At 44.9% G+C, this 12290-nt stretch overlaps 1 protein-coding gene across 2 annotated transcripts in view; it reads left to right on the top strand.

Annotated features, from left to right (window-relative positions):
- Positions 1 to 11762, top strand: part of KAT6A (lysine acetyltransferase 6A) — a 48120-nt gene extending 36358 nt beyond the window's left edge. For both annotated transcript variants that reach the window (XM_019514411.1, XM_019514412.1), the window contains exons 15-17: positions 615 to 1307; positions 1741 to 2047; positions 6535 to 11762. In XM_019514411.1, coding sequence (XP_019369956.1) covers positions 615 to 1307; positions 1741 to 2047; positions 6535 to 9116 — 3582 coding nt within the window. In that variant the 3' untranslated portion in view covers positions 9117 to 11762. The remainder of the gene's footprint in view (positions 1 to 614; positions 1308 to 1740; positions 2048 to 6534) is intronic.
- Positions 11763 to 12290: the final 528 nt, after the last annotated feature.

Consider the following 12290-nt stretch of genomic DNA (forward strand, 5'->3'; position numbering starts at 1 on the left):
TGAGGATCACCCAGAACCACCACATTTCTGTCCCAGTGGACCTGTCTGCAGAACAGCTGAAAGCCGCAGGACAAGCTGTATCTTTAAACAAGCCACTTCTGCATCTGTCATTGACCAAACAGGTGACCTAAATGAAATGCTTTGCTCTGGCTGACAGAAGGACTGTGCACCACTCTTGCATTATGAGTTAAATTCCCTGGATATTGCACAGCAACAGAAAATTATTTCTGCTTCTTTAAAGCCACATGCAATAGCCGCAAAAAAGCTGTCGGTTCCCTGGGAGCGCAAACAGGTACAGGGGTCAGGAGTAACATAGTTTTCTCCTCATTCCAATAGGTATCAGTATGTTCTTGGCCGCTATTAGCTGAGCTTGATTGTCAGGGAGCAGGTGGGGATACTTTTTCAACCTGTGGGGATTTGGGAGTCCTTTTGCAGCTCTATAGCATTCCCCCCCCCCATCTGCCTTTCTCCAGTTTGCAGAACCTTCTGCCACCTTTTCTGAGTCGCTTAGTTCCTTATTGGGCCTTTTGCCTTGGTCAACAGCTTTTATGGAGTAGAATTCGGGATAGGTTTTAAATAGAAAATCTGAAATGTATGTTTTTATTCAAACGTAGATGGTGAAACCTGTCTCCTGGGAGAAGAAAGAGCAAGAACCTTATTCTCCTCCAGAGAATGAAAAAAAGCCAGACATTGTTGCTTCAGCCAGTTCAGTACGGCCAAACAAACAAGTTCTTCCTTTGGATAGTCTTCCTGCAAACAGCCAGCCATCACGAAGGGGCCGATGGAGCCGGAAGGGCAAAAAGCTTCAGGAAACTTTTTGCGATAAGGAACAGAAACTGTTCCTAGAGGAGCTGTCTGCAGCTCCTAGTGGGCGGTGCAGCGAATGCGAGGAGAAGTCGGCTGCCTCACGAGGCCGTTGCAGCGAATGCGAGGAGAAGTCGGCAGCTTCACAGGGACGATGCGGCGAATGTGAGGAAAAATCCCCAGCCCTCCGGGGGCGTTACGGGGAAGATGAGGATAAGGCTGCAGCCCCGCAGGGACAGTATGGTAAAAGTGACAAATCCTTGGTGCCTGGGCGGCGATACAGTGAAGGCATGGAGATGTTGAGAAGACAGTTAAAGAAGAGCACTGAGCCACTGAAGTGCCGATTCGTGGAAGAGTGTGACAGATTGCCCCGCCGCTACAGCGATGGTGATAGGACTCTTCTGAGGTGCTTTAGTGAGAGTAGCGAAGAGGAAGATGATGATCCTGTGAGTCCTCGGTCCAACTCTCCGCCTGTTCTTACCAAGCCAACATTAAAACGAAAGGTGCGTGCTACAGGGTCTTTAGATCCCTGTGTCCCTGGCTGTGGGTTGCATTTGCTCTGCCTGGGCTGGTGCCATCTTCTTGCCAATTCTTTTCATAGTAATAGCACTCAGTAGACCTTGTTAGTGGATCTATGCTGAAATGTCATTAGTAGCTGCAGTCCTTTGGTCTTCAAACACTTGCATGGTAGTTCACCGAGTACCTGCAGTCCATCAGCTCTTATAAACAGATTCTGCTCTGTTACACTGATGTAAAGCTAGAAAACTTTATGGAAGCCAGTGCCTTTACTCTGTGTTTACACCTGTATAATTTAGACCAGAGTGTATATGTCAGAGGGGAGGCTTCTGGTCCTGTCCGTACTGTAAAATTCTGGTACCTGTTTTTCCATTGTTCATTGCTTAATTTTATTGCTTTTACTCAAATGCTTTTTTTCAGAAACCAATTCTCCATCGCAAGAGGCGAGTACGTAAGCGCAAGCACCACAACAGCAGTGTTGTCACTGAAACAATCTCTGAGACCACAGAGGTGTTGGATGAGCCTTTTGAGGACTCGGACTCCGAGAGGCCAATGCCCCAATTAGAGCCTACCTTTGAGATTGAGGAAGAGGAGGAAGAGGAAGAGGATGAAAGCGAGCTGTTCCCCAGGGGGTATTTTCGTCACTTACCCCCACCAGATACCCTCAGGCGCCGACCCTCCTCAAAGAGGAAGTCCAAAGATGAAGAGGATTCTGATGACACTAACGGTATGTTTCATAAGCATGTTGTGAATTTGCGCTTGGAGTTAGATGAAGATATCAGTAATTGATAGACTGTATCTCTCGTGAGGGAACTGGTTGTCTACTTTGTCGTATAATTTCCAGATAAACTACAGGGTAGGACACACATTCTTGGTTATGCCATCCTCAAATGTGCAGCACATGTATGGAAAACGTGATTTTTATATTTAAACATCTTATTAGCATGTGAAAAGATAGTATAGCACCTTCAGATTTTAGCTTTTTACTTCTTCAGTGAAGTAGATTTCTGTGCCTGGTTACACAGAGGTCACTTAGAAAAAATGAAAGCAAACCAAACCACAGACAGTTTTGAGCAGCCTCCATGGGCAGTGGCCAAATGAAAGAGGAGGACTAGGTAAGAGTCTGTTTTGTGATCCTTTGTTCTAATCCAGGTACTCACTTGTTCTCTGTCCTCCCCCTCCAGAGTTCTCTGATTCTAGGCCTTTAATACAGGCAGCAAAAAGACACCGGGTCAGAACTAGGGCTCTTAGTGTACTGTTAAACTACAGAATGAATATTTCTCATTTAAGTGTTTCACTACGTTCACCTGTCTTGCAGTGGCTGGAGGTTCTGTTATTGCCCAGTATATCACATTCCTCATGGGAACTCTTTGATTGCCTGCATTGGATGCGGCAAACAGCCAAATAAAAATAAAGGAGCAGCAGAAACAGATGTATGATGTTCTCATTCCACCTTGAATAATTCTTATCGGAACTACCTAAATTATTCATACCGCTCAACTGGCCTCTGATTAGCGGAGGAGAGTTCCCTCTTACAGTACTTAAATGCTGAAGGAGCAGTGATACGGTGATAGCTATCTTTGCTATTTATATAGCACTGGTCCCTATTGAATCATTGTGGCACTAATCCTCATTTAAGTTCACTCAAAAAATGCTAATGCAACATTAAGGTCATGCGTCATCTAACTGAGGAACCAGGACGTGCAATAGTTAATGGTGGGGGGGAAGCTCAACCAAGTTATACATCCAGTAGGGCTTGTGACATGCATTATCAGAGAGCATCCCAACCAATAGAGTTCTTCCCCCATCTCTGCCTTCTGCTACAGCTGTCAGTCCATCTAAAGCAATAACACATTCATGACTTTGTAGCATAAAGCTTTTCTTGCTGGGAGGTGTTTCCAGATATTTAATCTACATTTCTTTCATATTGTTTTTCTAAATTATGCCCATTTACCAGATTGAATCATTCTTGTCCTTGTAGTTGTTGCCTTGTCCAGTCTACCCATATTTAGTTCTCTTAATCGTTCCTAACTCAGTTCTTCCTGACCCCGGCGCACGTGCGCTCACTCTCACTTTATTCCTTATCTCTTACAAATTTGTCAATATCTCTTAGGTAATTGTGCCCCAAAATTGAGCACACTCTTCAGGTGGTTTTGCACCTGGAATTACAGAGAGAAAGTTTCCTTCTCACACCTTTTGATGGGTGTACCGTTGCATATATAATGTAAAAGAGCTATGGGTTTTAAGAAAGAAATATGATAATGCATCATAACTGTTCAGAGGTTCATCACCTACAAATTCATTACTGGCCCTTTTGGTGAAATAATTCAGTATCATGGGATTCTCAGCTTGCAGATTTCTGCAAAAAGGCAGTTTCTGCTTCTCTTCTCATCTTTGCCCTCCCCCCGCCCAATTGTTCTCTGTCTTACTTTCCTAGTGACTAGCTTTTTTTTTTGTGGTTGCGGGTAGATTTCCTGAGTAGTAGCTACTCACTGAAGTTGCCCTGATCTGTCAGCTTCACCACTCTAAGCTTCAGCAGACTCCGATTAGCTTTTAATTTGCCACAGTTTTGGAAAGCCCCGAGCAGCCGCAAAGGCACAGGCAGCATCAGGCTTTATATTCAGGAAAAGAGTGCCATGTTCATTCACGGTCAGTTCACATCTGGAAGGCTCTCTTCACAATTGGGCGGCTATGGGCATTTCTCAAAAAGCCCTACATTTTGCAAGGATTTGTCACTTGCCAAAAAAAGCTTCCTGCTGAGACCTGACTTGAGGATTTTTCAAGCCTTAGTTCAAATTCTCCAGATTTTGCCTTTAAGCTGAGAAAAAAAAAACTTGGCAAATATGTATAACTTCTCAAAAACATCACGTTTTTCTGAAATTTGGTCTCAGTACAGGTTGAGTGGGTTTTGGTTAACTAGGGTCAATAGCTAGGTAGAGTATAGATAAAGAGTTATGTGAGTCAGCCTGGCTGAGGGTGACCTTAAGGTCAGTCCTAAATATCCCTGTAGACAGACTTTTGCTCATCCATTTGTACTTCTTAGTGAATGTCCAGTTTTCTCATCTACATGTGAAGATGGGACTAGTGCTTTAGTAGAAATGTCATAGTTTGACCTATAAAGTTTGAATGTCTTATACCCGATAGGACTGGAGCCTAAAGGGCCTGGGCCAACTGCTCAGGATGTCGATCACCTTCACTGTGTTGAAGTGTTAGGTCCATAACAGGCCAGGGTTTCTGCCGTGTTCCCTATGACCATGCCCGTGAGAAATGTTTGTGAGCTACTGAGACCACATCCTCCAGCCCTGCTCAGTCAGATGGATGACACAGTTGCCTTTGTAACTGGGTGTTAATTTAAGAACAGCTAGTAAGAATTGGGTGGGGTATTGCATAGAATGGCAGGGAACTTTAGGATAAAAACAACTGTAGGAAATGCAGAAATATAAACATTCGTGTTCTGTGTGCGGGGAAGTCAAATGATGTAGCCATGTCCAGGCACAATGATGAAATACTTTCCACTCCGGTAGCAACTTAGGAAGATATTAAACAGTAACTGCTAAACTTTTACTTTTTTCCATCAGCAGGTCTGGATAACTAGCATCCAAGAGTTTCGAAAGAACTGGACAAAGAGCTCTCTGGACCATAATGTTGACTTTTAATAAGTCTTGGAACACTGGAGAGATTCCAAAGGGCTGGGAGGAAGCTAATGTTGTGTCAGTATTTCAAAAGGGTCAATGGCATGAACCTTGTAATTATAGGTCTGTCAGCCTGAAATGGATCCTGATTGAGTAATGAAATGGGCAATAGGGGATTTAATGAATAAAGAATTAAAATCGGCGTTTGCTACAAAACACAACGCGGGTTTTCTGGAAAACAGATCTTGTCAGAGAATTGGCTGTCTTTCTGTTTTGATGAGACTACAAGCTGGGTTGATAAAAGTAACGGTGCTCCAGTAGTACACACACATCCTTTTAAGGATTTAATTTATTACTAGACAACATCTTGATTAAGCAAGTAGGATGATGCAGAATGAACCTGGCTAGCTCATAACAGTCAGCACATAATTGTAAACAGGAAAACCTCCTCTAGCCAGTTTTGTTTTCTGGGGCAGTCCCCAAGGGATTGGTTCTGAGCCATTGCTCTTTCACATTTTTATCCATGGCCTAGGAGATCATTATTGATAAGGTTTGCAGGGGACCCAGAAATTGTGGGTAAGTGATAAATAATGAATGGGACTGGTCAGGTATACAGAATAAGCTGGACTCCTGGGTAAACTGGGTGCAGCAAATAATGCGCATGTTACACATACCGCCAAGTGTTGAGGCAAGACATCTAGGAATAAGGACTGTTGGGCCTTCTTACACGGAGGAAACAATTAACCTGAAAAGGAAAAAATAATGAGGGAAATTGGCCACTGAAACAATTGACCAGGGCTTGTGGTGGATTCCATTATTGGGAATTTTTGAGGGATGCCTAGAGGTTTTTCTAATTGCTGTCCTCTTGTTCAAGCAGGAGTTAATTCAAAGAAGTTCTGTGGCTGTTAAAGAGGTCAGAATCGATTCTCACAGGGGTCCTTTTCGGCCTTATAATCTAGGAAGCTGTTACAGAATTTGAAAGATAGCTGAAATGTGAGAAGCAACTCATCAAAAAATCCAGATAAGGGGGCAGATTTGGCTTCCTTTTAATATTTACTCAGATGTAGAACTTTTACCAGCCACCCCATTAAAGTATCTTTATAATTGTTTGATGTTAATAAATTTCAGCAGTGACTGGAAGGAGAAAAATTTCTTTCTTCAGCAGACCTGCAAGATTCAGAAATAAGTATAAACCTACCTGCATCCCATCTTTGTAGGTGCTGAAGACACTGACCTAAGTGGAACTTTTTTCTGCTCAAACGTATGGTATTACTTGTGGTTCTAGTATTTCCAGCATCGTCAGTCATTTGATTTTTGGAGTTGAAACTTTGAATAGAGAGACCTGGAAAACAGTGGTGTTCTTGGCAAATGTGATTCACGTCACATGCTGCTAATGTGCGCATTTTGCACAAGGGGAAGGTGAAGAGTTTGCTCTTTTCTTAAAAAGTTTGTAGAGACAGATTAATAAATGGGGTGGGTAGTCTGGGACTCTGCAGAGGCACTTCCTTGAAGGCAGGGGTAAGGGAGAAAAAGGTGAAAGTAACTGGAAATAGCTGAGCAGTGTTTTTTGTTTTGTTTTCAGGCACCCCTACCTTGAAGCCAGTCTCTCTGCTGAGAAAATGTGAAGCAACAGATTCTCCCCTTGAGCCGGATACTTCTACCCCCATGAAAAAGAAGAAGGGATGGCCAAAAGGCAAAAGCCGCAAGCCAGTCCACTGGAAGAAAAGACCTGGTCGGAAACCAGGGCTTAAACTGAACCAGGAGAAGGTGCCAGCCTCTGCCGAGGATGAAGGAGTCGATGCAGTGGTAACTGATGCAAAGCCAGGGCGCAAACCCAAGATGCAGGAGAAGGAAGAGCCTGTTGAACAAAAAGAAGAGCTGCCCCTTGCTGAGGAGAGGAAGGAGGAGGACGTGCACATGGAAGCAGAAGAGGTGGGAGAGGGAGAGGAGGAAGATACAACAAGCAGTGAAGTGAGAGCAGTTTCTCCTGTGGACAGCAGCAGTCCAGCACCGGAAGTCAAAGAGCCTGAGATAGAGGAAGAAGTAGAGGAAAAGCCACGGGTATCAGAAGAGCAAAGGCAATCAGAGGAGGAGCAGCAAGAAGCAGAAGAGCCTGAGCACGATCATGAAGAAGAGGATGACGTTGCAGAGGTGATAAATCAAAATGAAGACCATGATGCCGATGATGAAGATGATGCTCACCTGGAGTCTGCGAAGAAGAAAGAATTGGAGGAACAGCCTGTTGGGGATGGGGTGAAAGAGGAGCCTGATGTTCAGGAGTCTTTTTTAGAAGCAAACCTACAGAGCAGTAGGGAAGATGCAAAGGGCAAAAATGAGGCCGAGGCAGATTCTGAGGAAGAGCAGGCTTCTCATGAGACCTCAGGAGGCTCAGAGCATGTCCCTGGCTCTGAGGATGATCACGAAGAAGAGCAAAACAATAAAGAAGGGTTAATTGAACTAAAAGAAGAGGAAGAGATTCCTCACAGTGAGCTAGACCTAGAAACGGTCCAAGCGGTCCAGTCCCTGACGCAGGAAGAAAGCAACGAGCATGACGTAGCCTACCAGGACTGCGAGGAAACGCTAGCTGCTTGTCAGACCCTGCAGAGCTACACCCAGGCGGACGAGGACCCTCAGATCTCCATGGTGGAGGATTGTCATGCCTCGGAGCACAACAGTCCGATATCTTCTGTCCAGTCCCACCCGAGCCAGTCTGTGCGATCTGTCAGCAGCCCCAACGTGCCTGCCCTGGAGAGTGGTTACACCCAGATAAGCCCTGAACAAGGATCCCTGTCCGCACCCTCTATGCAGAACATGGAGACCAGCCCCATGATGGATGTGCCTTCTGTATCAGACCACTCTCAGCAGGTGGTGGATAGTGGCTTCAGTGACCTTGGCAGCATTGAGAGCACCACGGAGAACTACGAGAACCCCAGCAGTTACGACTCCACCATGGGAGGTAGCATTTGTGGAAACAACTCTTCCCAGAGCAGCTGCTCCTACGGGGGACTCTCTTCCTCCAGCAGCCTCACTCAGAACAGTTGTGTTGTCACTCAGCAGATGGCAAACATTGGGAACAGTTGCAGCATGATGCAGCAGAGCACTGTCCAGCCTGCAGCCAACTGCAACATCAAGTCACCTCAGAGCTGCGTGGTGGAAAGGCCTCCAAGCAACCAGCAACCAGCAACCCAGCAGCCGCAGCAGCAGCCTCAGTCACAACAGCCTCAGCCCCCGCCTCCCCCACAGCAGCAGCCTCCACTGTCTCAGTGTAGCATGAATAACAGCTTCACCCCAGCACCGATGATCATGGAAATCCCAGAGTCGGGAAGCGCTGGCAACATCAGTATCTACGAGAGGATTCCGGGGGATTTTGGGGCGGGGAGCTACTCGCAGCCATCAGCCACGTTCAGTTTAGCCAAGTTGCAGCAGCTAACAAATACCATTATGGACCCTCATGCCATGCCTTATAGCCATTCTCCTGCTGTGACTTCCTATGCAACCAGTGTTTCTTTGTCCAACACAGGATTGGCCCAGCTAGCTCCATCTCACCCATTAGCTGGGACGCCGCAAGCACAAGACACCATGACCCCCCCACCAAACCTGGCATCCCCCACCATGAACCTCACGTCACCCTTGCTCCAGTGTAATATGTCCGCTACCAACATTGGTATCCCTCACACACAGAGGTTGCAGGGGCAGATGCCAGTCAAGGGGCACATTTCCATTCGCTCCAAATCAGCACCACTGCCCTCTGCAACTGCACACCAGCAGCAGCTGTACGGGCGCAGCCCGCCAGCAGTCGCCATGCAGGCTGGGCCCCGGGCACTGGCTGTTCAGCGGGGTATGAACATGGGGGTTAACTTGATGCCAACCACTCCGTACAATGTCAACTCCATGAATATGAACCTGAATGCCATGAACAGCTACCGAATGACACAACCCATGATGAACAGCAGTTACCATAGTAACCCTGCCTACATGAACCAGACAGCACAGTATCCTATGCAGATGCAGATGGGGATGATGGGGAGCCAGGCCTATACCCAGCAGCCTATGCAGCCAAACCCTCATGGAAACATGATGTACACTGGCCCCTCCCATCACAGCTACATGAATGCTGCTGGGGTTCCCAAGCAGTCACTCAATGGACCGTACATGAGAAGATGAGCGAGATGAACTTGCAACCTAAAAACTTAAATATATATAAATAAAGGAACCTTTTATACTGACGAACCAGAGAAAACGGACCTTTTTCCAGTTAAAATATTGCTGTAGATATAGAGGGTTTTTCTTTGGTTTATTTTATTTTTTAGGAAGCCTGGTCTTTTATTCTTTTTGTTCGTTTGTTGTTTATTTTTTTCCGTTTTGTTTTGTTTTGGGTTTTTGTTTCCTTCACAATCCTGAAACATTTTACAGCTGAAATCATTTAAAACTGGTTTTAAGGGGGGGAAACGTGCACAAAAATCTATTCATAGTTTTTAAAAAAGAGCCTTACTTTGCTGACCACACGGACAGAACATGTGTAACAGTGAAATCGTCTTTTTAAATTGTACTCTCGAACCTATGTTCCTCTCCCTGCCCCGCACCCCACTGCGCACGACTCCCTGTGCTGCAGTCCTGTAAAATGTCTAACACCTCAACGGGTCTTGAAACCCTTCCCTCCGCTCCCCACCTAGCATCCCCTACTTCAGTCCAGCAGGAGGCACTTACAGGAGACTCGGAAGGGGACGTGGAAGACAGCAGAAGCTTTTAATCTCAGTGAGGCAGGAACATTTCTCAGCTTTAACCTCCCTGGCTCCCTTACCCCTCCGTACAATTTGGAATATATAAACCATATATGTAAACAATAAATTCTTTCCACATGGATATCTTTGTAGGTGAGTTAATTGAAAAAAAGGAATCTCTATGTTTCATTCTGAAAGTACGATGTAACTTTTAATATGTGCCCATCCAGAACCCACAGACGCACGCCCACGTTGTTGGTCTGAAGTAGCGTAAGCATATCACAGGAGAGCTGTGTGCACCCTCAGGCAGTCGCTAAAAAGATAAGAGGCCAGGTACTGTGCATCAGAAACAGGAGGAGAATGGCTACAGGCTTGTGTGTTGACAACCTGCAAATCAGCTGTAGCGCTGAGATCCCAATCTCTGCTTTAGTGTGTACTTTGAAATGCTGAGGGTCTTGGTTCTGAGCCTTTGAGTCTGGCTGGGCTCAAGGGCAGCTGTTTCCAGGGATCTGCCTCCAAGTTCCTTTGCTTATGTAATCTTGGAAGATGAAGTGTATGTTTTAAGCGTCTTGACAAGAAACCTACGGTGTCCTTGCCCACTGTTCCGTTTCTGGCACATGCGGCGCGGGGCGGAAATGCTAGATGTGCTCTTCTTCCAGAGGAGTCATGGTGTTAAAATAGGCACGTCCCTGCTTTCACACCATCCTTGGAGAATTTCCCAGGAAGCTCATTCCCTGTAAGGCAGCGTGTGGGGAAATGAAGGGCAATTCAGGCCCCCTCCATTAAGGGAGGAAGCTAGAGCAAGGCAATCGCACCATGGTGGGACCAAGACGGCGGGATTTTGCAGCGTCTTGGTCCGCATCCCATGCTCCATTCTCTTCCTGCTACACCGCTCTGGGACAGTGTAAGGGACACTGCACCTTTTAGTTCATCATCGAAGGCAAAAAAAGGGACAGCATCACTGACCCTTTCTTGGGAAGCTCTCTCTAGCTGTATATTCTGTAGGGATACAGATGCAAAAATAGGACTAATTAGTTGTAAAAAATGTCAAAGTCCAGATGACAGTTGGGGTTTCTTCAGATGCACTAAAATGGACCTTCCTCCAGTAACTGCTGATGTATACGGCAGAATTCTAAGGACTTCCACTTCTTGTTTCTCTTAGTTTTGAGCATGTGTGAGGCTGTGTAGGACCCCATTTCTCTGTATATACTATTCCAGTTCCAGATCATCCATGTAGAAAGCACACAGTGCTGCCCTCTCCTTCCTAGATCTTCAGCTGTGTCCTTGCTTCCTGGTTACAGGTGGGTGTGGGGCGGGGGGGACGGGACAGGTCGAGTTCCAGACAGGAGGAGAAGCTGTTGAAATGAGGGCCGTGAATTTAGTTTGTTTGCTGTTATGTTTGGTTTGGTTTTTGTATGGGTTTTTTTTTTTTTTTAATCAATCGGGCAGCTCCCTTTTCCACAAGCCTTTGTGACTGTAGAACTATTGTAGAAAAAAAAATGTTCTTTTCTATATTATAAAAAGAAATTATCCAACGCAGTAATATTGGTACCTACCATTTTTTCACTTCTGTTTAAAAAAAAAAAATGTATTTTTAGCAAGATAACTTGGGTAATCTTCTAAAAGAAATTAAAAAAAAAACTCACTGTTAGTGACTTTGATGCCTTTTAAAATAAGAGCTTTTTCATTTCATTCCATCTTTAAAATTTTTTATCTTTGTTGTAGAATATTAAAAACTATTTTAAGAAAGATAAAAATTCTCTTTAAAGAGATCTCTAGAGTGTGTGAATAGAGCTCCAGATGCCTCTAAAAGCCGCATGTACAAATGAAGCTAAGTCTATTCCTGTCTGTTTATATTTGCTTTTCCTGTTTTGTAACCTCTTTGTACTTTGTTCATGGTGACTTGTAAGCTAAGGGGAAGGGGTGCCTAGATGCCTTTGTAACTCTCCATGTCATGCGCTCCTGGCCGGTTGGTCTCCCTTCCTCTCCTTGTATGTAATATCACTTTTTTTTCCCTTTCTAGCAAGTACTTTCAAAAGAACTCTGTACATTTTAACATAAAAAATAAATTATGTTGAGCCATTTTGGATGTCTGTCGTGCATGTGGAATTTTTACTTCTTCCTCGGCGTGGAAAACGGAATCCTGTCACTGCTCTCAGGGACCAGCAAGTGTGATTCCCTCGCGTGAAGGCCCGTTGATCCAGAAGAGGTGCAGTATCTTAGGGAAACGCTGTCCTGGAAACTAGGTGCAGAATCTCTGCCCATAGCTTTAGCTCTTTGTGTAGCATGTGGGCTGCTTTAGGAAATCACGCCCGCTCCCAGAGTCTCTACTACAAAGTGCCCACAAGTAAGTCAAGTTTGAAAACAGCTGTGGCCAACCTGCTATAATATATAATATAATTAGATAATTATATACATATGAGTGTGTGTGTGTGTGTGTACATATTTATCTGACCTTTATTTATATACATGCACACACACACACACACAATTATATATACATATATGTAAGTATGTGTGCGTATAAATATTTTTTGTTCCCTCTGACAGAAAGACCACATTGGGAATCATGTCTTAATCCTATAAATTACTTAGGCCTAATATATGAAAACAGTTG

The sequence above is a fragment of the Gavialis gangeticus genome, unplaced genomic scaffold (assembly GCF_001723915.1).
Source record: "Gavialis gangeticus isolate Ggan-Ray unplaced genomic scaffold, GavGan_comp1, whole genome shotgun sequence".
Lineage (NCBI taxonomy): Eukaryota > Metazoa > Chordata > Crocodylia > Gavialidae > Gavialis > Gavialis gangeticus.